General features: G+C 32.2%; 1 protein-coding gene across 1 annotated transcript; it reads right to left on the bottom strand.

Annotated features, from left to right (window-relative positions):
• Positions 1–1946: 1946 nt before the first annotated feature.
• On the bottom strand, positions 1947–27699 carry LOC139512054 (protein mesh-like). Its single transcript, XM_071299372.1, has 17 exons — positions 27322–27699; positions 26428–26721; positions 25879–26016; positions 23435–23597; positions 21986–22240; positions 21408–21550; positions 20675–20823; positions 19488–19751; positions 18378–18676; positions 16838–16975; positions 16262–16420; positions 13778–13915; positions 12769–12894; positions 7105–7350; positions 6421–6594; positions 5344–5523; positions 1947–3157 (listed from the first exon to the last, which is right to left on the bottom strand). Exons 1-17 carry the CDS (start codon positions 27514–27516, stop codon positions 2580–2582), a joined length of 3639 nt encoding a protein of 1212 aa, XP_071155473.1. The 5' UTR covers positions 27517–27699; the 3' UTR covers positions 1947–2579.

The raw sequence follows: 27699 nt of genomic DNA, 5'->3' as shown, positions 1-27699 counted from the left end.
TCATTCTTCAAACAAAAAATCATTCCAAATGTGGAAGCGTACAATAGCGAGCTGATTCTGTTTTTAGTGGCCAATCTGTAAAATGGTATACTTTCAGGAATCTCACTCCTTTTTTGTAGATCAGTTAACTTGACTACAAATCGTCGCAATTGCAGATTCAGTTAAATCTTTAATTTTTGACAAAAGATATCCTATTTCTATTATATTATGTCATATTATCACTGAGATGAATCACTCGAATTAAGAAAAAAAATTAACGATTAGTGTCTCTGGTGAAAAGAATTTCTGCCTTATCTGCACAATTTATTCCACTTCAGTTTCGTAATTTTAGTCTTACATATGAATTTCTTTCTTAAAAACTCACATGTAATGGATATTGTTTTACATGCCTGCTAACTTTTATGTAACTTTTTAAGTATCCACTTCGAGTACTTAAATTTAATTCTTTCCCGAATAGGCATATATATAAATTTTATACACGGTAATTTGAGAAGTTATTTTTATAAAAAAGAGGAATACAAAAATTGCTTCCCTCTCGTTTCGTTGGTTGATAACGTTTGATGTTGTCAGTGTTCACGAATAGCCTTATTTTTAAACTACCTTGCAGGTCGGCATTTTTTTTTTATTAGTTGAAGTTACAATTAAAGTATCGTTCCTCAAATCAATATACGTTTTAAGCATACATAATTATACTTTTTCAATTGTTTACAGAAAAATTCTTAGAGGTACTTCTTTTCTCAATATAAATAAGTGAAGTCTTGTTTAATGCTGCATTAAAATTGCGTTATCAAGGTTCTTTGAAAATTGATTGTTGCTTTTGCAATTGTTGGTGATTGATTTTGTTAACACCAGTGCACGTAGGTTTTGATATTAAAGACTTGATTACTGTAATAGTCCACGTGATACCAAGCATTGCTCTAATGGCTAATATTAATCCCGACAACAGCAATTGAAAAATATTTATAATTTTCTTCTTCAACGTCTAAATTTCCCATATCAAGATAGTTGCTTAGATATATTCGTGACAAACTGTGTTAGCGGCCTAATACGATTGATTATATTTGACTTATTTCACTTGACAGGGCGGGGTTAACCGGTTTGCTTATTTAAGACCAGTCCATCTATAGACAGGTGTTCCGGGATAAACTCATCAATGAAGTGTCCAGTTATTCGTCCAATATGATACAATCATTTCAATTGTATATCCTTTTGGTGACACTGATAGGTGATTAGAAACCAATTATAATCTTAACGGCCATCATCCTTATCAGACACATCTTCGAAAAGGCTATTCTTATGCAAATCAAAATGTTAGCTCGTTCCGATCAGTTGAAATAACATTGGTAATACGAGGTAAATATATTCCATATGGTGGTCATACTTCGCTCACTCTCGCCCAAGGTGGAATCTACTGATCCCGTTTATATCAAATCAATTTACTAGCAAACTTTGTAACTTATGAAATTTTAATTCTGGCAAATGATAAGATAAATTGTCAGAGCTCTGACAAATCATAAACAAAAAGTAAAATCACAAAAAAACTGAACTCCGAGGATAATTCAAAACGGAAAGTCCGTAATCAAATGGCAAAATCAAATTCTCAAACACATCAAACGACTACGAATAGATAACAACATCTGTTAATTGTTTCAACTGTCATATTCCTGTCTTGGTACAAGTATTATCTTATATCGAAAATGGTGGATTAAACCTAGTTTTATAGCTAGCTAAACGGTAAAACCTATAAAGAGTTCGGTATTAAATAATGAATTAATTCACCAGCCTCCCTTATCCATCTTAAAACACAACATTCCAAAATTTCCCATTTCTATCCAAACAAAAGAATGCTGAAGGATCATGGCAACCACCTGATAATATTTGTATACAATATCATCCTTATCAATAGACCTCCATATACCCACACAATAAATTGATAAGATAAAAAATAACAAGAGAAATTTTGTTTATTCCAAAACAAGATATGTAAATACTAGTTCATGTGATATCTTTACTGTAAATGTACAATAAAATTTATATGTCCAAATATTTTTCACGTAATAGTGCTTTGGCTAAAAAAAACGCAGAGAAGATATTTCTCTACACAGAAACATTATTATGACTCTATTTCTATCAGTCTTTGCTTTTACTCATACATGCCGCGTGCCTTTTTTGAAGAGATGTAACTACCAATTTACAAAATATTGGTTTGACTTCGCTGATAATTGAACACAAGACCTCTCAAACTCGACTGAGGCACTAGACCACAATTGCGGTTAATTCAATTAATCAATGTATGTGTTGAAGTGTTCCAATTATGATCTCTTTCGAAATCGTAAAATTATTGTTTCAGCATTAAACAACTTCATTGTATTAGTATGGACTTTGTCCCATTTTATCAAAGTTCTGCTTTTACAATTATATGAGTTTTTACCTATTCTGTAGGATAACCAAAATAAATATTACAATTAAACACTCAAACAGTCGGAGATTTTTTTTTACAGAGTATGTATATAGTTAAATACAATCTTAAAAAAAAGAAGTTGCACCTACAAAATTACAATACTTGTCAATCTGTTACACTAATAATACATAAGAGCATTGGTAATAACAATCAAACAAGCTGTCAAAGTTACAATTTTCAATGCGTTGTACTTATATGATGCAAAAGGTCTTGATGCATCGGATGTAGGTTTTGTTGTTCGCTCCTTAACAGATGATGAAGTCGACGACTCAGTTGTTTGAGTAGTTGATGTTCTAATTTTAAATGTAGTTGTCGATTCTATATTGTCTTGTTTTATTGTTGATGTATGAATTGAGGTTGATACGCTGCTGGTCGAATCTATCTCCCCATGTTGATAGTTTGTTGATACTTTACCTGCTGTAGAAGTAACCAAATTGTCAGTTGAGAGAGATGTGTCTTCCGTTGTAATAGAATCATTAGTTGTGAATGATTGTTCTACAGTAGAATCCTTAATTGTTGTGGATGATTGTTCTACAGTGGAATCCTTAATTGTTGTAGCTTGTTCTGTAGTTATTGTTTGAGGTGCTGTATAAGTTGTTTGGGGTTCTGTATTAGTTGTTTGACCAGTAAGTGTATTTCGGTTAGAGGTTGTGTGTTCTAATGTGGATACCATTGATGATGAAGATGAAGTTGTCACTATTAAATCAAAAGAAATAAAACATATACTAATATTTAAATATTGTTGCACAAAAAAAATATTAAAATACATTTGTATTCGATAAAGATTAAAAATATTATTGGCACTTATACATACAAAAAGTTATTTTATCAAAACATGTTTCTTTGGACCTAATTTTCTATTTCTTTGATTGTGCCATTTGGTCTCGTGTGGAGAGTTGTGTCTTTGACGATCTCTTTTTTATATTGCGAATAAAACATGTACTGAATGCATATTAAATTTGAACAATTCTAATGAAGGTATTGATATCCTTATGGCCAAAGTAATTCATCTGCATTGATAACTCACCTGACGACTCACGTGATGTAATTTTGAACGTTGTCTAGGTGTTCAACCCCTATCTGATTTAATGGGGCTCCTGGGTTTAAATCAAATTTTTTTTCTAATATAGGATTTCGCTATATTTTTTTATAAATGAACTTTTTCATATACTTAAAAAAAAGAAACATGAAATAAAAAAATGGGGTCACCGTTCATTTAAGCTCACAATCTGCCTCCGAAAGAAGCATACATTTTTGTTAGTGTCCTTTTTTTCTTTTGAACTAATAGGAGAAATAGAGGTAATAACGAAATAAAAAAATAACCTATTTACAGAAATCGCTTAAATTTTACAATTATTTAGTTTATGTACAGCTTATATGAAAACAATAATAAAAAATATAGGTCACCGATGAGTTAAAAGAGGGACGAAAGATACCAAAGGGACAGTCAAACTCATAAATCTAAAACAAACTGACAACGCCATGGCTAAAAATGAAAAAGACAAACAGAAAAACAATAGTACACATGACACAACATAGAAAACTAAAGAATAAACAACACGAACCCCACCAAAAACTAGGGGTGATCTCAGGTGCTCCGGAAGGGTAAGCAGATCCTGCTCCACATGCGGCACCCGTCGTGTTGCTTATGTGATTACAAATCCGGTAAATAGTCTAATTCGGTAGGTCAAATTCATGAAAGGGAAGGGGATTGTAGTTACGACGTGAGGAACATATCCGATATCATTTGTGAAATGGTTATTCCATAACGGTCAACCAACTCGTGATGGCGTCCGTAAAATTTACGAAGGGATGATTTCAACTTCACCATTTGGAACTCTTGATTTAATAGCTTCCTTGTGAGCAGTAACCCTCTATCAAGAAAATCATGATAGGAAATGCAAGCACGGGAATATCGTATCAATTGAGAGATATATACCCCGTATGCAGGTGCTGCTGGAATGTTGCTACTTAGAAATGGAAAGTTCACAATTGGAAAGCTGAAATCATCTCGTTTGTCGTAAAGTTTTGTCTTCAACCGACCCTCATTGTCAATTTCTAGATGTAAGTCAAGATATGAAGCTGACTTAACTGTATCTGTAGTATCCTTTATCTCCAATTCGATGGGATAGATGCGTTCCACATAGTCACCAAATTTTGAATTGTTTAGTGAAAGAACGTCATCTATATAGCGGAAAGTAGAGTTAAAGGATATTGCTAACTTCTTATCTTTCTTCCTAAGAAGTTCCTGCATGAAGTCAGCCTCATAATAATAAAGAAACAAGTCAGCAAGTAGAGGGGCACAGTTTGTTCCCATTGGTATGCCGACAGTCTGTTGAAAAACACGAAAAAAAGATATTTCAAATTTAATGCCAAAAAATGGCATTTTTGCACCAAAGGAAGATAATTTGGAGCTTTTTCAATGATATAACATTTTAAAAGTCATCTGGGGCCAAACCGAATCGATTTTTTGGGTTGAATTTTTTACCATATCATGAAGTAATAACTAAGAGTGTAATAAATAAAATTTGTAATGAAAAAATAAAGGTTCAATTTATTGCTGAAATTTTTGTACCTATGAGCCACCTTAAAAAGAAGTTGCAGTTTTTCTGACAACGATCGATGGTTAGCGCAAAAAAAAAATCCTCGAACATTAAAATTTTGTGGCCGTACTATATATATATCCAGAGTCAATAAAAGTAACACAAACAAACAAATAAAAAGAAGAAAAATTATTCTAGTATTATCAACGCTTTTTTTTTTGTGATCACGCACTGATCTTTCATATTCTTTTAATTATAAAATGAAATTGTTAACAGTTTCGTTTCAACAAAGCCTGTGATTAACCAACAGAAAATGGAGTTAAATGCCTTTCTAACTACCTATATTGCATTGTTCTTCAACGTATGTCCATGTACCATTCAATGAACAGATTATTCGGACTTTTTCAATTGGCGTATAATAACCATCTTTGCATTGAAGAGTAGCCCTTCGTCCATCAGTTCCTTCTACGGGTACCCAATATCCATTTGCTACCACTTGAGGTTTTCCACACGCTGGTACTGGTAAATAAACAATAATGCATATAACTTTAGTTAACTTTTTTTTTAGAGATAACACATTTCATTATTTTATGAGAGAAAAGAATTATCAATGATTTCGTGTTTTGACAAATTTTGTAAGCAAATCTATAGGATCGTATTTTTGAAGGCTGTAAAATAGGAAATGTCAAATTTAAATGCAAAAAAAAAATATGAAATAACATGTTCTTTATTGAGTATACCTGCGACATATAAAGGTTATAAAATACAGATACTCATTGGTAAAGACTTGCTGTACTACAGAAATATTGCAGGAATAATTTAATTCAGGTAATTTTGCAAAAACGAATTCGAAGTTTGGATTCAATTTTTGTTTGTTGCACTGTCATTTCTGAAAATAGATGTAATTGAACATTAATTCATATATTTTCAGTCGTCTCCGTATTGGTTTCTATATAACAAGCTGTTACTGTATTCAATTGGAGGCAAAACACCGAATAAGTCTGAGTCAGAAAGTATGCAGCCAGTATGTGATACGTTATTTTTGACATTCATCCCCAGAAGGTCGTTTTGTATTTTGTCCCGTCAGACATATAGTGTAAATGGTCGTATAAATGGCAAATCTTTCATAGTCTTCATCACCACTGAGGACGAGTATAAAATTGAGACATGCCATGCATGTAATTTTCGTTTTTATTTGTCGAATGGATTGATGAATTATGGGTGTTGAACCCCACTCCTTTTAGTTATGAATGATTATATCAGTTCTATAACGTAGAAGTCTAATGAACTGTTAATAACAAAAACGTTAACTATTGTCAAACTAGAAAACATTAAAAACGTTCAAGTGCCATTATGGTTTCATTTGATGATGCTGAGGAGGAGGAGGAGGAGGAGGAGGAGGATGCAATAACTTACATGGCATACAAGTAACATTGAAGTCCGACCAGTTTCCAGAAGGCGTGCATGTTATAACTACGTCTACTTGGAAAAAGTTTCGGTTGCATAATAATCTTGCTGACGATCCCTGTGTGTAGCCGTCCGCTACCCAAACTGCATTACTTACGTTTGATGGGAATCCGCATGTAGCAACTATAGAAATTAGAAATTATAAAATATAAAATATAACGTCCCTGGCTATGATTATTTACAATTTGTTGACTCGTGTTTTAGATTCTAATCTATATAAGTACATTATTCACACATGATCTTAAAACTTAACGTATTGCCATTATTGTTTGAAAGTCCGGATGTTATTTTTTTTCTCTAAAAACAAATAGTCTATTTATTTAACTTCAGGAATCGAGTTATCCTTTTAGGGCTAGACGTTATATGTTTAAAGTATTGCTAATGATAATGCATACTATCTGCCCTAATGTTTTTTTTTCACAGATATTGTATCACTGTAGTGTACCACTTTCTTCCATGAAGGGCGAATGTCCTTAATTCATTACTCCCTTTGGGCAATAATTTCTTATCTTGATCTAATCTTTTTTTTAAAACAGTGTACATTGAATTTGAGTTTGTCGCTCAAAATAATGTTTACATGCAAAGCAAAATAGATACAACAAAACAATGCATTTTTTTAAAGGCAAGGCTCACCTGGGATAGTATAACTAGAAATTCTTGCAAATTCATCAGATACGTTTGCCGACATTTGGCCAAATCTACGATTTGCAGTCACGTAGTAATCATATATACAGTCTGAATTTGATTTACACAGTTGGGTTATTGTGGGATCAATATTAGCAGGTATATCAAATGTAGGAACGAAGTTCAAATTCTGATACGACTCGTAAGTTCTGCCACCCGTGTAGGTGAATAATGATTCATTTTCTGCGGCTCTCCCTACAATGACAGTTAAAGAGTACTAAGCATGTGCTATCAATTGTACATGTTATTTTGTTATACTCCTAATTATGTATTGGATATTTAATAATGTTTTTTTACATAAAGTATTGATCGATTTATTTCACTTGACTGGGCGGAGTTTAACCGATTCACTCTTAATAAACCAGTCCATCTATAGATAGGTGTTTTAGGATAAACTCATCAATGAAGTGTCCAGTCATTGTTTTTTCAAATTCCTTTGATGGCACTGATAGGCGAGTGATATGAGAGCCAAATTTACATTTTTAATGCACCTACCTAACACACGGCTAAATTATATATCACTGGAAAGCTAAGAATGTGTACTTTCTAAATATCCCGGTCGTCAAAAGAAATTATGGTGCATTTTTTTTTAACTCGTGGTCAAAGGTCATGGGTGCAATTTCAATTCACGGATACTTCCAGTAGAAAAATCGAATCAAAACAAATGCAAAAATGAAACAATTTTATAGGAATGCTGTATTACTGTTGGGAAAATATATTTCTATCATAGTGTTAATTAATTTTGGTTGATTTTAACGGTAACGCAGTCTTTCGGAGTCTTTGAAAATCAACCATTAAGTCACACAAATGTATCTGTAGTCGCCCTTGTATTATCTAAATCTTATAATACCTCCGTATCATTTGATTGCACGTTTTTACAAACATATATCTGCAAATTTGATATAAATAATCCGAAACAAAATATTTGAAGCAAGGGGAAATTTAACATTATGACGTATTTTTAATTGTTTAGAAAGTCCCATGATGAGCTGTACATTAAAATTGAGGAAGCGTATGGTCTCCTGTTAGTTTGAAAGCCTACGAACCGCTTCAAGATCAGACAACCATAGGGCGGATTTTTTGTTATTATTGTAGTGCAATATGTTGAGTCTGGATCATACCGCAATTTCATTTACATCACTAAATCAGATATGATAAGAGTACTAACTAACATTACTAAAATGAGTAAAGTGCTACTAGTATATTTATATCAACAAATTGACAATTTTAATATAAAACATCACAAGGAAAAAATGACCACTCATTGTACGTCAAACTGTGTTTGATTTTACTTTAGTCGGCCGCCGTGTATCTTGAGATATCTTATTAATTAAACAACACTTGACAAAGGAGTTTGTTCTTTTTTTAAATTACGCTAGTGATGACCTTCGGCTACTTTGGCACTACGTAATACTTTTTTATATCTTGTTTCACCGCTTCAAACGGAGGACAAGGTTATCCTAATATTGAACCTTTTATTTGGCTTTCTTATGTTAAAATCCCGTTAGCGTATAACCTAAATGATCGAAACGTCGGACCAATGGGATGTAGTACCATTTAGGTGTCGGAATATTGCGATATCGGAATATTATAGCTTCATTTTAACTTGTAATCTAATCATTCATATCGGTCAAAATATCCATCAAGACATCTCCCTTGGCATGGGCATATACCAGTACAGCAGAGGTTTTGCTCAAAGCGGACACAAGATCTACTATATACAGATTGAATTAAAAATTGGAAATGGACAGACATGAGGGATTTGTCAAAGAGACACCAACCCGATCAAAAAGCAGGCAACGGCCGAAGACCACCAATGGGTCATCAATGCAGCAAGAAACTCCCAAACCTGGAGGCGTTCTTCAGCTGGCCCCTAAACAAAAATGTACTAGTTTGAAATGATAGTGGACGTCATACTAAGCTTCGAAATATACTCAAGAAATTAAAACAAAAAATCATACAAAAATATGAAAGGCCAGAGGCTCCTGACTTGGGACAGGCGCAAAATTGCGGCGGGGTTAAACATGTTTTTGCAATCTCAACCCTCCTCCTGCGTGAACAGATCAAATCTTGTAGAAAGTTGGATAACACCATACCGGACCGATGTTGCCTTTTAACCAACCAAAGTCATATGGAGAACTTTTATTGTTTCTGTAGTTAGGTCGACATTGTCTTGGATAAAATTTTGACCCCCAGAAGAAAAATAATGCCATGTAGAATGTATGCCCCATTTTCAATTTTTCTAATCTGTTGATCAGTCAAACTTGTTAATAGTTATCAAAGGTGTGTCCATAAATACGGTGCATTTGTAATGATAAATCTAAATGAAAATCAGTTAAAAAGAATAAGACAAAATTATAGAGCTGCTGTATACAATATTGGATGTACCTTGGTCTTGTTGAGGCTGTATACATGTACATTGTAACTATAAATTGACCATATACATGTATTTTTAGTATTTGTTGAAGCTGATAATATGTTGTGTAGTTTTCCCGGCGGCGATCCTCGGGCAGAAATTAAGCCCGGTTAACTGAGCAAGTAATTAAAGTTGTTAACCAGAATACTTCCTTGTGTGCAGGCACGTCATCTTTAATCGTCGAAATGTTAGTAAAAGCTGTTTTATGTTCAGAATAAAATAGCTCTTTACTTTCTGACTTAAAATTTTGTAGCAAATATTTAGCGATGCAAGCTCGATGGTATAAAGATTTAATAGTAAAATTATCATGAGTTATTTCGCAAATCAGATCATTACGTCCATTTGTATTTTTGTCCATCTGATGAGTTAAGCCTTTTTCAACTGATTTTTATAGTTCGTTCTTATGTTGTACTGTTATACCACTGTCCCAGGTTAGGGGAGGGTTGGGATTCCGCTAACATGTTTAACCCCGCCACATTATTTATGTATGTGCCTGTCCCAAGTCAGGAGCCTGTAATTCAGTGGTTGTCGTGTTTATGTGTTACATATTTGTTTTTCGTTCTTTTTTTTTTACATAAATAAGGCCGTTAGTTTTCTCGTTTGAATTGTTTTACATTGTCTTATCGGGGCCTTTTATAGCTGACTATGCGGTATGGGCTTTGCTCATTGTTGAAGGCCGTACGGTGACCTATAGTTGTTAATGTTTGTGTCATTTTGGTCTTTTGTGGATAGTTGTCTCATTGGCAATCATACCACATCTTCTTTTTTCGATATATTGTAGGAGATATATGTATTTTAACACTCAATACAACTTGAGTTTGCTACTCAGAGGATACCTTATGAAGTTGTGTAACTTGCTTATAGGCTTTATAGATTTGCAAAATATACAAACAGACAAATCAGAATGAGTTGTAGATCTATTGCCCTCGTTGATATATATGAGAAGAGACTGGTCGGTAGAATTGGTACATGTAGTACAAAGTCTTTGTACAGACAAAACCGAAGATGATAGGTTGTGCTTACGAAATATTCATAGCAACTTTTATGATATTTTGTATTTTCAAATGGGATGTTTTCATTTTTTTCATATTCATCGACCAGTCTTCTGTAAACTTCATCTTTTCGTTTTCCCACTGCGGCAATACAACTGTATCTTCATTTAAGTGTTTAACTACATAGTTTCTAGGTAGTAAATACATGACAGACTATGCTCTGTGTCAATCAATAGATAGTTTTTGCTCTTTAGCAAAAGAAGGGTTTCATTGTGAACTGGACTGTGAAAATTTGACACGACTCGGAAGATTTTCTACAATTTTCCGATACGATTCCTTTTTTAGAAATGGGTGAATTCTACAGAACTCAAAAACTATGTTTTACTTTGATTTGATCTTAATTTCGGACGATTTTATATCTATTTAAGCTACACTGAAGTTCAAGATAGAAATATAACCGTTTAAATATGATTTATCGTACTCTAATAGCACTATTAAGTACACGGAAATCGACTAATATATTCAGTAAAAAAACGATAACGAAATAGATAAAGGATTCCGGAAACTATAGTGATTTTACCCAACATCATGAAATTACAGAAATTTGTGATTTTAAGAAATGTTGAGATAAAGTCTTGATCTTAAATGAAAAAACGATAACTGATGAGTGATTTGGTGTGTTCTAAAATGGATAGAGTGCAAAAGCATTTAATAAAAAAAATAATTTTAGATCCGAAAAGGTCAGGATTATGAAAATTTTCGTACAAAATGTCAAATATTTAGAAGGAATGCAAAAGCATGCGGAGTTTTAGTTGTAAATATTCTTTTTCATTATTTTAAGAATCTAATTCAATTAATTATTCTGTCTAAAAGAAGAGATACGACTAATTTCTTTTGCTTGAAAAACATGTCGTAATTTTATAATTTTCAACTAATTTCTGAAATAAACGTCAATTTTACAAAAACTGCACCGTACGATTTTGTGACGACCGGGCAAAAATCAAAGTTAAATCATTATTCTTTCATTTGAAAAAGAAATTAGCCGTGTGTTAGGTGGGTGCATTAAAGTCCTTAACTAGACGTCTTTTTCAATTATTACACTCGCCTATGATAGGTGATTAGAAATCAGTAATAATTATAACGGCTATCATCCTTATCACACACATCTTCAAATAGACTGTCCTTATGCAAATTAAAACGTAAGCTCCGCCCGATCAGTTGAAATGACATTGGTAATACTAACACTTGTTAGAAGAGGTGGGGCTAATTTCATACACGGTCAGTAGTGGTGTTACGTCCCTTTATCAAAACAAAACGGGCCTGAGAACAAATCTTAAAGGTTTCAACAGACGAATAAATTGATGATTAAGATTGATTAAAATAAATTCATAAAACACATTTAAACCTAACAGGTTGTTATTGTTGGCATTTGTTTTTGTAGAATCAATGGAAGTAGTTTCTTAATACTAACAGTATTGAAGACTCATTTTGATTGGTCACTAATCTAAATTTCACACGTTAAGATATAGTCGGTAAGATTAATTCGTTACACAGTGTGCTAGTGACGTAATACGGTATATATGGGGTCAGTAAATTCCATGTGAATATTCGAGCTTCGCTCTCATCCCATTTTGCATTTACTTACCTCATATATATACCATATTAGGTCACTAGCACAGTATGTAACTAATAGTATTGTGTCTGTATAACGAACGATACTAAAATATCGGATCAGGAAATAGTCTGATCTAAAAAGTTAAAGTGTTATTCTATTTTCTCTCGTTACATTTCTATACTAGTTCGAATTTGCATGGTGGTTCATGTTTGAAAACTAGAAGACAATTACTTTATTGGTGCATGTGGGTTTTTTGTTTTTGTTTAATGTGTATGTTATTTCATTATATATATGCGCATCATTGGTACACATTCAAATGAAGTTAAGAGTTTAAAACATTTATCAAGCTAAACCTATATAAACAATAAAATCAATCCAAACTATCTTCTCCTGACTTGAAAACAATCTTAGTTTTATTCAAAAGAAAAATAAATCGTTGACACTATATCAACAAAATTAAATAAGAAGCAGTGTATCTTAAGTGATTCGCTTTAATTTATGTATTATCTTATTTATTTTGTTTTTATCTTCAGCTTATACTGCAAATAAAACAGGGACGCTAACTATTATTAATATAAAAGAAACCTTACATGATAATCCAAAGTCATTATGAATTGTGACCATTGAGGCATTGCCTTGTGTCAAATCATTATCCTTGGAATGCAAATCATTTCCTACGTCTCCGTCGTTATCTCCAAACAGACCAGTTAGATTTCCTATATATACATATACAAAAAAAGAGAATACGTATAGATCAATTAATCTAATTTTGCCATTTTATTAGGTACTTATCTTTTTAAATTTTCCTCGGAGATCAGTATGTTTGTGATTTTCCTTTTTGCAATTGACTTGAAAGTTATAATTTATCGGCTGCATTGAATAAATTCGGGTAGTATATGTAGTTGCATACTCCGAACTGATAATAATGAAAAAATGTACCAGCTGGGCTTAGTCAAGCCTATGCTTTACAATAAACAAATACTAATCTTTTCTTGTAGTGACATCAGATTACAATGAATTTTAATTAAGCTTTTTAATCGCAAAAAACCTCAATTAAAGATGCACATTTCTTTCTAAACCATTAAAAATCTCTAATTGTGCACGTTATTCGAAAGAAAAAGAAAACAGAGCTAGCTGCCAAATAATATCCACATACATTATCAGTTATTCTATCATGACGTCATTGTTACGCTTTGTAAACAAAGATTTGTTCTAATTAGCTCAAAATATGTTTGACACATGCGCACAAATTTACAGGTATATATTTTTGTTATTTTCATTGTTATTGTAATAAAAAATATATCCATTTTAATAGCTTACATACACTTTAATTATATAATGTTTATAAAAAATATGAATACCCTGCTTTTAGTTTTTGAACTGATTAAATATGAAAATTTAATATACATACTCCATAGGGAGAAAACGAGAACAGCCAAACATTTTAAGGTATTGCCTTACGCTTCGGTCTATCAAAATACTGTATATGTCCTACTAGCTAACGGTCAGTGTAAAATTTCGACAAATGTAATGCCTACCCGTGTTAAAATGAGCATAGAGCATGACATGAAGAAACTATTTCTTTAATTAAGACTTTACCTGTGTGTCGGTCTGGGGATGTCATTATTACTAAATTAAGAAGGGAAATCATACTGGTTGCAATAATAGATATGTCTTCTGTGTAAAATGTAGCTATAACCGTCGGTGGAGAGTCCGATGTTTTGACTATTGTTGATCCTGAAAGGAAACAAAGATACAGTGTATTTGCAAACATTAAATATAATGTAGATATAACTCTCAATACTTTAAATAAACTGAAGGAGTTTGGCATTCAATGCGCAATAACATGTATCCCGATTAAACCTCCAGCAGGTATGCTTGAAAAACACAACGAGAAGATAATTGAACAAAACGGTATTATACAAAATGGTTAAGCACGGTATTATACAAAATGGTTAAGCATTGCATAGCACAAATTATCATTTTATACATGAAGGTTATGAAGCAAACAAACACACGACTATGACTCGAATGAAGTTTTGAGGAATATTTCAATATTCAAGCTGTTGTTTGTCTTTCCGTCATTTTAGCTCACCTGGCCCGAAGGGCCAAGTGAGCTTTTCTCATCACTTTGCGTCCGTCGTCCGTCGTCGTCGTCGTCTGTTAACTTTTACAAAAATCTTCTCCTCTGAAACTACTAAGCCAAATTTTACTAAACTTAGCCACAATCATCATTGGAGAATCTAGTTTAAAAAATGTGTCCGGTGACCCGGCCAACCAACAAAGATGGCCGCCATGGCTAAAAAATAGAACATAGGGGTAAAATGTAGATTTTGGCTTATAACTCTGAAACCAAAGCATTTAGAGCAAATCTGAAAAGGGGTTAAATTGTTTATCTAGTCAATATTTATCTGCTCTGAAATTTTCAGATGAATTGGACAATGGGATGTTGGGTTGCTGCCCCACAATTGATAATTTTTAAAGAAATTTTGCTGTTTTTGGTTATTATCTTGAATATTAGTATAGATAGAGATAAACTGTCAACAGCAATAATGTCCAGCAAAGTAAGATCTACAAATAAGTCAGCATGACCTAAATGGTCAGTTGACCCCCTAAAGAGTTTTTGCCCTTTATAGTCATTTTTTTACAATTTTCATTAATTTTATAAATTTGTGTAAATTTTTACAAAACATTTTCCTCTGTGTAACTAAAAAACCAAGTTTATTATAGATAGAGAAAATTGTAAGTAGCAAGAATGTTCAGTAAAGTAAGATCTACAAACACATCACCATCGTCAAAACACAATTTTGCCATGAATCCGTCTGTGTCCTTTGTTTAATACATTTATGCACATAGACCAAAGTGAGCGACACAGAGCCTCTAGTAAAACTTTTGCGTCGGTAAAGTCAGTTCGTCTTCGAATTTTGGATTTGAATATCCCTTTGGTATTTTCCGCTTTGCATCATCATTTAGAACTATTGGATTGACAATTTTTTTAAGTTTGCTTTATTAAAACATTTAGCATGTTAAACATTTTCTGGCAGGAAAAAAAAGTTGATACCAGTGCAATTTAGAGCTTGCTAACCAAATTGATCTTAGTGAACTGTTAAAACATACCTTAGATTATGCTACATTGTTACATTTGATACATTGTAAACATTTGATACAAATTCATCTCATAGTTAATTAACTAAAAATGTTTTAACATAACATGTACCGCAGTATTGGCAACATGAGCATCAGTAGCGGTACTCGGCATAGGAAGACAATCGATGCCAGAAATAAATTTGAATTAGAAAATCAAGTATTGAAGCATATTAATAAATGAAGAATTTCTTATCTTATATTAGCGTAAATTTAATTTATAATGCATTTGTATATTCCAAATAATTCAATACAATTTTGGAAAGTATGCATTTCTTCACCTTTGTTTAAAGACTTAATAGTTAATATTTTTATTACTGGGTTTGCATGTTTGCAACACGACGGTGCCACATCGTAGCAGGATCTGCTTATCCTTCCGGAGTACCTGAGACCACCCACATGTTTGGGTGGGTTTCGTGTTGATTAGTCTTTTGCTTACTATGTTTTGTTCTGTGTACTTTTGTTTGTCTCTGGGTTTTCTTTTTTTCTTTTTTTAACCATGGCGTTGTCAGATTTTTATCGACTTATGAGTATCTTCTTGTGTCTTTTACCTTAAAATCGACTATAATATGAAACTTTTGCATATTCTTTCAATAAACTCATCATAGATCATATCAATTTTGCTATATTCTGGATTACTATTACAAGCAAATCCATACATTTGAATAGAGAAGCGTGGAAAATACAGTTTTGATGACTTTATTCATTCAGTGGAGTTTTTTTTAGAGACAAATAAAGGCATAAACAAAATCAAATGAGCAACATGCGCCATCTAATCGATGGCGCATATTGCTCATTTGATTTTGTTTATGTGGTACTTAAGCAGAATTCTTTTTTTTAAATGTTCAATCAACGCAATGCCATATTTATACATAAATTATATTTTACGAAATTATGCAACAATTCATTATTATAATATAATTCTGAAGAAATACTTACCCTCCGCAGATATGACCGAAGCAGACATACTTTCGGATGAATTAAAATCAACCAATTCTCCGTTTACTAAAACATCAATTCCACGAATGGTGTTTGGTTGCACCTCAATAACATCAGCTGTTGGATAAGGTTGCGCCACAAATGAAGTTACAGAACTGGCTATATAATATAGAACAATTTACATATACTCGCTGTGTATAGAGTGCTTTGTGTGAATTATCTGTACAATTAATTTCCTTATAGTTAACTATAGGCAACTGAAAATGATTAACTTAGCCTATGTTATAAACGTATTCCTTTGTGTATTTGTTGCGTCTGAAGTGGTTTTTGAATTATTCTTCATTGAGAACAATGAAGCCATAAAGTAAAAAAATATATTAAAGATTAAATACTTGAAGAAACCGAAAGTATACCTGTGTATCATCAGAGAGTATGTGTTACAGTATTTTACCGAGTTTCAACGATAAAAGTTCTAGATTGGACCATTTTCAGAAAAAAGCAAAAACAAAACAATAGAAGAATTTAAATGTTTTTAAATATATGGCATTTTTGTCCTTTTCTGCCATTCAATTATACCTCGAGTATCAGTAAACTGTTCCATTCGCAGCTGCAAGGAAAAATTTCCATTTGAAAGTGCTGTAAATTCTCCAACTGGATTAAATGTATATGTTTGTCCATCGAATGTTACAAAGTGGGGGTCACCGGATACTCTAGCTGCCAATGCCAAACATAGAAATCAATTATAAAATGATCATATTGATAAATGAAAGATTTGTATGACAAAAAGACCTTCAAAGTGAACAGAAGTTTTGGTTCTTATAATGTGTGTGTCAAACTATTTAAAACATTGATACAATTACAGTTATTCATTACTTAATTCTAAAAATCGGGTAAAATTTCAAATTTATGTTGATCCAGGGTCAAACACTCCAAATTTATTTAGATAAAGAAAGGTGTTTCCTTTATTCAAAGTTCGGATTCATTGTCCGTGATTTGTTTTACTTCTTGTCTCAGTTTAAATTACAAACGTTAATGTTATCTAGTATTGTTTGTTTTTAGGGGCCTTTCATCTGATGAGTTAAGCCTTTTTCAACTAATTTTTATAGTTCGTTCTTATGTTGTACTGTTATACCACTGTCCCAGGTTAAGGGGAGGGTTGGGATCCTGCTAACATGTTTAACCCCGCCACATTATTCATGTATGTGCCTGTCCCAAGTCAGGAGCCTGTAATTCAGTGGTTGTCGTTTGTTTATGTGTTCATATTTGTTTTTCGTTCATTTTTTAACATAATTAAGACCGTTAGTTTTCTCGTTTGAATTGTTTTACATTGTCTTATCGGGGCCTTTTATAGCTGACTATGCGGTATGGGCTTTGCTCATTGTTGAAGGTCGTACGGTGACCTATAGTTGTTAATGTCTGTGTCATTTTGGTCTTTTGTGGATAGTTGTCTCATTGGCAATCATACCACATCTTCTTTTTTATGTTTACAGTCCTTTTTTCAGATTCATTATTTTTAAGATTACAATTCTTTTTTAATCACCCATACGATTAACTTACAGTAGTGCTTTTTTTAAATAACATAAATGTTTTTTACAGTAACATCGTTAAATGTTTCTTTAAGAATATTCTACTTCTTTTGTAATACAAAGAGCGCCTAGCATCATGGATTCATCCTAGATTTGTAGTTGATTTCTTTTTTTTATAATCATTGATTCGTTTTTATAATTATAAAAAAGAAGATGTGGTATGATTTCCAATGAGACAACTCTCCAAAATGACAAAGAAATCAACAACTATAGGTCACCGTACGATATTCAACAATGAGCAAAGTCCATACCGCATAGTCAGCTGTAAAAGGCCCCGAAAGGACAATGTAAAACGAGAAAAACTAACGGCCTTATTTCCATGGTGGTGAGTAATTTATTTTGATAATTTCAGTGCGTGTGGAGGGGAAGAGTATGGTGATTGTTTTTATTCCTTTTATAGATAGTTTTAATTGTAACCAGGTTATTTCTACTTCTTTAAAAGTATCATTTGAGACTGATTAAAACGCAATAAATGGATTTTTTTTAAATGTAATAAAAAGGTGCAATCAGTACAAGATAAACAGCAATACCTGGTCTTGGTGGAATGTAATTCATGCATGTATTCGGTGGTCTCCTGTCAAAAAATAATGAACATTGCTTTCGTGCTGTATCCATTTCGTCAGGCCCGAAATCTTGGAAAGGGAACATACAACAATGCATATATGGTACTACGTCAAAAACAAAATTAGAAAGAAAAGGAACATTTGAGTCGCTGCTCCCTTGAAAGTGATATCTGTTGACATATCCACTGCCATCTGTTGAATCTCCATTCGGATTCATCAATACGCCAGACCTATCATAGCAACACTGATGGTCATATCCAGATGACCTGTTTAAAGGTTATAAAGTACAAAATATTTGAAAATAAAACAAATTAATTTCGTAGATTGGATATTTTTATCAGAAAATAAAAGCTTTAAAGATAAACAAGAAATATCTGTTGGTCACTGTGGTTTATACTGATTATCAACGAAGACGGGGCTTATTTAACAGCAGGATAATAAACAGGGTTTCACTCTGTTTGGACCAAGTGAAATTCTTTTAAAACTACTCTTATGTTCATCTTGATTAGTAAACCATCTTTGTATTTACCAATAAATAAATTCGCATTTAGAAAATCAAAACAAAATTTCTGACCGACTACTTTTTGAAAATTACATTAAACTTTCGGTGGGAGTAGAGCTGCTTTATACATGTTATATCTAGTTTTATATATATTGTTTCCCTTCTTTTAAAAAAATGTATCAAAAAGGTTTGACAACATTTAAATAAGCACGTATTTATAGTGATTGACTTTTAAAAGCGACACACATTTCGTTAATTTGTATCATCAAGTCATGATTTATCGTCATAATACTAAAATTCATGCTGTGAATGAAATTTGTGCTTAAATATTTAAAAAAAAATTGTTTTAAAATATTATGTATATCATCGTCTCATGGGTTTTCGTTATATTAAGAATGCATTATGACGTCACTATTTCAATTGAAACAGCATGCATAGTACGAAAACATATGATGTACGAAAACATATAAGCTGACCATACGTTAAGTAGTTATCAAAGGTACCAGGATTATAATTTAGTACGACAGATGCGCGTTAAGATTAAATGCATTTATAAACTTTCAATTCTTACTTACGATGGTATATTCAGACGATAACAAACTTTAGCATTTGGTTGAAACTGACAAACAAATTCAGATCCCTCTATCCTATAACACTGTGGATCGACACTAAATCTTGCTGAATCAATGTTAGCCACTTCAAGAGTACAAGGACATGGGTTGACGTCTTTACTGGTAATTGTTTGTTGGTTTAAATCCATGCTCCACCATTCATAACAACTTGTAGTACTATTTTGACGGTTTACATTAACAGTAAACATGTCTGACCAATAGTATGGACTACCAAAAACAAATAATGAAACATGTTTAACATGTATATAATTTATATGCCTGTACCAAGTCAGGAATATGCCAGTTTTGTTTTTTTATGAGTTTGAGATGTTGCCATTCGTGAAGGGACTTTCAGTTTCAAATTTTCCTTGGAGTTCGATATTTTTGTTATTTGATTTTTCAGTAATTTCCACTGATCAAGTGTTCGTTTGAAGGATTTAACCACATTCAAATGTATATGTTTTGACGAATTGCCATAACGTTGCATCGTATTTACGTATCCATGGATGTTATAAGGTTTATGTTTGGAGATTTATGATGAAAGAAATCCAGAAAAGCGCGTCGGATGCACGACATATCAAAATATCTGGAGAAAAAAACAGACTAACAGTCAACAAATGTACGGCAAACAATAAGAGAAGTACAACGTTGCAGTGTTTTTACTTTTCAATATGTCCAAAGCTGATCGCAAAATAATAACAAGAGAATTTATTATTATAATCTATTAATAAAACATAAATGTCCTTTAGATAGCCAAACAGAGTAGTAAAACGTCAGAGACCGAATAATCCATCCAAATATCCACTACAGAAAAGGCAGACTAATTGATATCATACTTGACTTAAATACTAAAGCTTTAATCAAATTTATATGTTATCGTATTTGGGGTTCTTTTTATCAACTTATTTTTGTCTATTTTATGAACGTGTTTTTATTAGTTTGTATGTTAACCTTCTGATTGTATACACGTTTATTTTCTTTATGACGCAGTAGCTTCGATATTTTATTTAGTCAGTAATAATGTAAATAATCAACTTTGAAAAAATGTAGATTAACTACGATCATGCATTTTACGCATTATTAAGGAGGGTCACATTACAGAAATGATGGTGAGTGACTGTTGATGGCCATAATGTAACCGATTAAGTTACCTTTTAGGATTGTTTGTTGACATTTTTATTATTCCTGAGTCTTTTGAAAACTGTAGGTTGAACGTATGCTTCCCATTTGCAAACTCTGCAGAGCTTAATGTAGATATCTTGGAATGGTAGGCCAGTACAGGATATATTAGGTTTTCTTTCTACAAAAAAAAAAGTAAAATCACAAAAATACTGAAATTCAAAACGTAAAGTCCCTAATCAAATCGCAAAATCAAAACTCAAACACATCAAACGAATGGATAACAACTGTCATATTCCTGACTTGGTACAGGCATTTTATAATGTAGAAAATGGTGGATTGAACCTGGTTTTATAGCTAGCTAAACCTCTCACTTGTATGACAGTCGCGTCAAATTCCATACAGCTTAACTAGTTAACAATGAATAGTTACATTCATAGAAAAATCTGAATAAGAATTAAAGAACACAACTAAATGAATAGCTGTTAGATTTAATATATCGCATTAAAAATAGAATGTAAACAAAGCAACATATCCCTAGAACGATACTAATGAAAATCATTGAAATATCAAATTCAATCAGCAACATTTAGCACTTAATCTTAAAATTTAATTCATATGAAACAAGTTCAAGACATCAAGTCAATGCAATCTTAATAATCGTTGTCTTTTTTTTTGGAAACATACGATTGGTTTTGTTTTTCATTTTTATAAATGTGTAATACTGGTAGCAATTAAAAATATCTGTAAATGTGTACATCTTACCCTAATAGTATATAGATGTAGACTGATTTCTTCGTTGCTAGGGAAATTTAAAACTGTTGGGTTCCAATTGACACTAACTTGACTATTGTACTTCCATTGCTTAGGTTCCCTTTTCAAAACTTGTTTTGCTATAGCAGGATTAACTGAATATAAAAAAAACAAAAAAGGCGGGCTTCCATTATATAAAAAAAATCTTATTCTTATACAGTTTATTTGTATTCTTTAGTTGTTTGCATTAACACTTTCTTATAGAGCCAACTTAAATGGTTTGTTTTCGTTATCATACACTTTAAACCCTCAAACTTTAGAATAATCTAAATTAAAAATATATGCACATCTCATAAAATTGTTGATACCTGCTTTATTTTATTCTGATATCTTTGAATGGCGTGTAAGTACTAAACTCACAAATGTATGAATACCTATTAAACAAATATGTTGAAACAATGAGGCAATTGTTTCCTCGTGTGTCTGACTGTTCCAATTGTGTCAATTAAACGTATATCATTCTTTAAAAGTTGTTTTCTGTAATGAAGATTTCAATGTAAAGTAAAGTAAGCTATTTTAGAGATGCGTACCTATAGTCAACGTTCCTGGAAATTTGGTTACTGTCTGAGAGAGCTGTACATGTAATGACACTCTATGTTTTCCAATTTTGGTAACCATAGGCGAAATACAAGATATACTGATATCCGTCAACAAATTACAAGAAACTTCATTGTAATCTGACATGTACAATTTGATATTTTTGGCCATGTTGAAGCAAGGTCCAGAAATAATTAGTCTCGTTCCACCAAACATTAGAGCTTCTCGAGGAGTTATTGTTAATGTACCTAAAATATATTCACAAAACTCTCTATAATCATTCCAAAATAATAAGCTTTTTATTTATAAGAAAGATTTGCAGTAGTTGTATTACATAAATAAAAATAACTATTAGGTGTGCTGTTGCGAAGGAAAATTTCCTGGTTTAAACCACCATTTCTTTGGGAAATGCCTGCGCAAAAACAGGAATATGACAGTTGTTTTTCATTCGTTCCATTGAATCATAGAGTGGAGCGTTTTCAGGTTTAATTAACTTCACCTTTTCTTAATTTGGTTTGAAGTTTCGGTATTTTTGTTAATATTTTGTTAATATTTTTTACTAATCTAGTGTAAAATTACAGTAAATGGGATCGGTCACAGATTCTAGTAAAATTTTGCAAACCACTTTGGCTTGTTGAACTGAAATGAAAATCAAAAAATTTTGCATTTTCTGAAATATTACTGACTGAATCCTTTAAAAAAGGTAAACATTTGTAAAGAAAACACATGAAATCGACAAAAAAACGACCTTAAATTTGTCTTAAAATCATCAAATACATATTTTTTTTCTTAATAAACTACATGTTGCTGGTATATAAATTTCCATTCTAATGGTGTAGAATAAGAATAGGTTTACCAATCTCATTTAAACGGTATACATTATGCAATGCGGTGTTCTAAATGAAACAAATACCACAAAACGTCGAAATCGTCGTAACGTCATCTCGTCGTTGGTCGTAAAATGTCGATTTTTAACGTTCGTAGCTACCATCTAGGTAACAGATTGGTTGAAATATGTTAACCAAAATAGAATTCAATGACCATATCACCCTTTCATATCATTAAAACGGAAATTTATGTACCGATAAGATATAGTATTTTTAAAGTATATGTAAAATAGGAGCGTTCTTCACCGATGTTTAAAAAAAAATACGTACTTTGAAAAAATTCAAGCACTTATGTTTCAGAATATGAAAGAGATAGATGCATTATTTTTTCGATTTCCTTTTAATGTCTCACTTGCCAAACTTGCATGCCAAATTTGACTAAAATCTGTGACAACACCCATTTCTGTTATTAGACCTTACTAGATTTTTATTTTTCTGTAATCCACTGAAGATGTAATAACAACCAGAAATTATATTCTGATGTGTTCTTCCTTTTGTTTTTTTTTATTTTCTTTATTATATAAAACCAGATATTTTCAGATATCATTTTCATACCATTAACATTGCACCCTCCTTGTTCTATTGTCGTTGAATCGACACGGAATATATATTTTCCTGGGATATCTACGTTAGACATCTGTGGTATGTTAATGATGTCTGCTGTTCTAGAAGCATTTACTGCAAAATAGTTGATACCATCACCTGCATCAAACCCTACCTGTAAATAAAATTACCAGAGATATCCGGTTAAATTTTTTTAAGTGCAATTAAATTTCTTAAAATAGTTTGGCTTCCGTCATTTCGGGGCCTTTTGTAGCTGACAATGCGGAATGTGCTTTGTTGATTGTTGACGGCCACACGGTTACCTATAGTTGTTAGTTTCTATGTCATTTGGTTCTTTTTAAAAAATGTATCATTGGAAATCAAATCACATCTTCTTTTTTAAATTCATTTGCATAATATCAACAAATAAAACTTTAAAAAAAAATCCTTTAAAAAAGTATTTGAATTGATTTTACACTAAATCGTCAGGTTATGTTAAAATGATGTTTTTTCAGTAGACTGGGTGATCAACTATATTGATTGATATGATTTGGTTGTTATAAGTTTCAGGATTAAAGTTAAAGGTCTTATAAGAATAATAATACTATTGTTGCTATCTATAGTCCAGTGGTAAATAGTTCATGGATATCTTGATCGAGAATGAAGTAACAAATGAAACAAGCGTAGGTTCTAAAATGCAGATATACTGATATGGATGGTTGGAAAATTTGGACTTTTTCTTAGATATACAAGATAGGGACAGAAAAATGCCACCTACAGATCCCTCTGAGCGTTGAAACGGTTTTTAGTAACATAGAAAGTACTAAAAGCGTTGATCTCAGGATTTTCGATTTAAAAAGCCTCCAATTTCGACCGCATGTAAGATTATATCCAGATATAGAAGCTTTTTTAGTAGCAATAAACAAAAATACTATGTCAATTGGACATGCTTTGATACTATATATGCCCTTGAATTTTTACTAGATAACATTTTTGTTCGCTTTGGAGATTCCGTATATCGTCAGGTTATCGGAATTCCAATGGGGAATAACTGTGCAACACTTGTTGCGGACCTGTTTTTTGTATTGCTATGAGTTACAATTTATGACAAAAATCAGCAAAGACCCATCGAAACAACATCTGATAAACAAATTTAATAATACTTTTAGATATTTGGATGATATTTTGACTCTCAATAATGACGACTTCAGTATGTATACTAAAGAAATTTATCCTGTTGAACTTACTTTAAATAAAGCTAATACTAACAATGACCACTGCCCTTTCCTCGATCTTTATATCTATATCATTAACGGAAAGCTTAATACTAAAATTTATGATAAAAGAGATGATTTTTCATTTCCTATCGTTAATTATCCATTTTTAGATGGTGACGTTCCCTTGTCGCCATCTTACGGTGTTTATATATCTCAACTTGTACGATTCCCTCGTGTATGTAACAAAGTTTTAGATTTTAACGAGAGAAATTTATGTATTACTGAAAAATTATTATACCAGGGTTTTCGATTTCACAAACTAGTCAAAACATTTACTAAATTTTATCATCGGTATAAGGACATCATTCGTAAATAAAGCTCAACATGCAGTCTTCTTATACGTTAAGGTATTTCACATCCATTTTTTTATGGAAATATTCTTTATGAAGCACAAAAATGTCAGTATTCACCTCAGAAACTAACAAAACCTTTAAATAGACTTATTAAGAAGGGATATAGTTACGATACTGTTGTCAGGTCATTAAAGATTGCATATTTTGGCGTTAATATTGATTTACTTATAGGGTCTTTGCATCGGAACTAAACACATTTATTCAAAAACCAGTTGTTGGCATGACACGGGTTATGTTCCTCTCATATATGTTATGATGGTATGATACTAAACCCCTAACGGGAAGGATTGTGCCTGATATTCATATGATGAAATCATAATCTTTCAATCAGTTTAATTAACTGGTATAGGGGGAGGGTAGAGATCTCATAAACATGTTTAACCCCGCCGCATTTTTGCGCCTGTCCAAAGTCAGGAGCCTCTGGCCTTTGGTAGTCTTGTATTATTTTAATTTTAGTTTCTTGTGTACAATTTGGAAATTAGTATGGCGTTCATTATCACTAAACTAGTATATATTTGTTTAGGGGCCAGCTGAAGGACGCCTCCGGGTGCGGGAATTTCTCGCTACATTGAAGACCTGTTGGTGACCTTCTGCTGTTGTTTTTTCTATGGTCGGGTTGTTGTCTCTTTGACATATTCCCCATTTCCATTCTCAATTTTATCAATAACACACTTTGTTTTTAAATGAAGGGAATCCCGGTCTCTGGTTGATAACATACTATCAAGTTTTGAGACATTAAGATAAACTAAGTAAAATTAATACCTATATCATTATGCGATGATTTTATGTATTCTGATTTTAAAATCATATATTTACAGCTAATTACCTGTGCCGGGGTACCTCCAAGCCCAGTTGAACTGCTTCCACCACTTGCCGTGCCTGTTGTCCATTCAATCTTATCATAAAGAAACATAGCAAATGAATGTCTGCCATTTGTGATCAATACACATTGGTAAGTATTTCTCTGAAAGTGTAAAGATTAATCGTTCTACAGAGAATATCAATGGCAAGTGACCTCTAATAAGCAATTTCTCTATGGAATATTTGTTCCTTCAGAACAGATATTATGCAATATTTATAACAAAGTTTCCAGAGAAACTTTTATTCGGAACAAATATACTGTGACAGCCTTGTCTCCTGTTGTTTCGTCATTTTACATATATATACTGCATCAAAAATAGCTCAAAAACAACTAAAGCGAATTCCACTACGCACTTATAAAAGCTTAATACTTCAAACAGGTTTTGTTATGCATTTATTTACACCAATATGCCATTCATCAAATTACAAAATATTATTTATCATTTGTGTTTTGTCGCCATTTTTGGTCATCATTAATTACTAGATTAAACACTCAGTGATGTAATTGATTTACCTTTTGTTTACCAATAGAGTCGGCACCAAAAAATGCTACTTCTTTCCATGTACCGATAAACATCCATGATGCTTTAAAATTATATTGTCGTGGAAATATCCTTTGTATTTCTTCAGATGCGTTTTGTAATAACGTAGAATTTGTTGTTTCCCGATACCAGATGTCACCTCCATTTCTTGTATCTATGTCAGCCCAATATGGCGCTACCAATCTTTTGTTACTGCCTAAAGGAAATGGAGTTGGTGTATACGAACTCATTGTTCCAAGAAAGGAAATGACTCCATTAGTATTAACCTGCAATCAAAAGATATCATGTACTATTCATAAATATCAATAAAAGAAGATTTTAAATATCCGTTATTCTATGTTTTATCATTTCTATTTCGTTTCGTATGTTTTCATTATCTTTTTTTGTTATTTGTATTGCTCAGAATGTTTTACCATAAAGTAGCAACTAACCAGTGGCTATACAGTCACTGTAACTGTCCCATTTTCATCAAGCAACGATGGAAGAGCAATCAGTAAGTCGCAATAGTATCACTTGAAAATTTGAATTTAGTTTATAACGTGGTTTAGTCATTTTCAAAGACCAAATTTTCTGTTAGACAAAGCTATCGCGACTCTGTTGATTCTATTAAAAAAAGGCAAAACAAGTTGAAGCACTTATTAAACAAAGCATCAATCCCTGATGTACACAAAACCGAGATTCTGATTAATAGCGTTAGTAGTGAATAAGACAAGCACGATTGTTAAATGCCTAGATGAACACAAAACAGGCGAGCAGTCTGACATTCTGCGTAATTTTCGAGCACACGTATGTGTGTAATCAAAAACTTAAAATTTAAATATATGTCACTTTGAAATTCATTTATATATATGAAAAAATATACTTACAATTAGAGAATCATGCTGGTGATTGAAAAATGGAAACAGACTGCTAACTGATATTGGAGGTGTTGATCCATCGTCGTTTGTTGGAGCTCTCGTATCGCCATTTTCGGAGCCAAACGAATAAAAATCAGCTGTGGATATACCATAAGTATTATCAAATGAAAAAAGAAAAAGCAAAACAATGTTAAATATTTTCATTTTGAATAAAACGTTCTTGTATGCCTACTCTGCTTCAGTGTAGTGATAGTTAATTATTATTATATAAATGAGTGTGATCGTTTTCCGGTTGTTATAAAAGCAAACTTTTTGCGTGTTGTAATTTGCTTCCTTTTTTACGTTGTTATAATTATAATTATAAAGTGATCAACAACTTAACATAAC

The sequence above is a fragment of the Mytilus edulis genome, chromosome 2 (genome assembly GCF_963676685.1).
Source record: "Mytilus edulis chromosome 2, xbMytEdul2.2, whole genome shotgun sequence".
NCBI lineage: Eukaryota > Metazoa > Mollusca > Bivalvia > Mytilida > Mytilidae > Mytilus > Mytilus edulis.
The sequence above is the reverse complement of the archived record's forward strand: the minus strand, read 5'-3'. Positions and strand labels throughout refer to the sequence as shown.

Excerpts from the sequence above, each read along its gene's own strand:
- LOC139512054 (XM_071299372.1), bottom strand. The coding sequence starts at position 27,516 with ATGAAAATATTTAACATTGTTTTGCTTTTTCTTTTTTCATTTGATAAT. Across the intron at positions 19,752-20,674 it reads TCAACAAACAATCCTAAAAG|TCCATACTATTGGTCAGACA; the intron begins GTAACTTAATCG and ends TGTTTTTGGTAG. Across the intron at positions 6,595-7,104 it reads TTCTAGTTATACTATCCCAG|TTGCTACATGCGGATTCCCA; the intron begins GTGAGCCTTGCC and ends TAATTTCTATAG.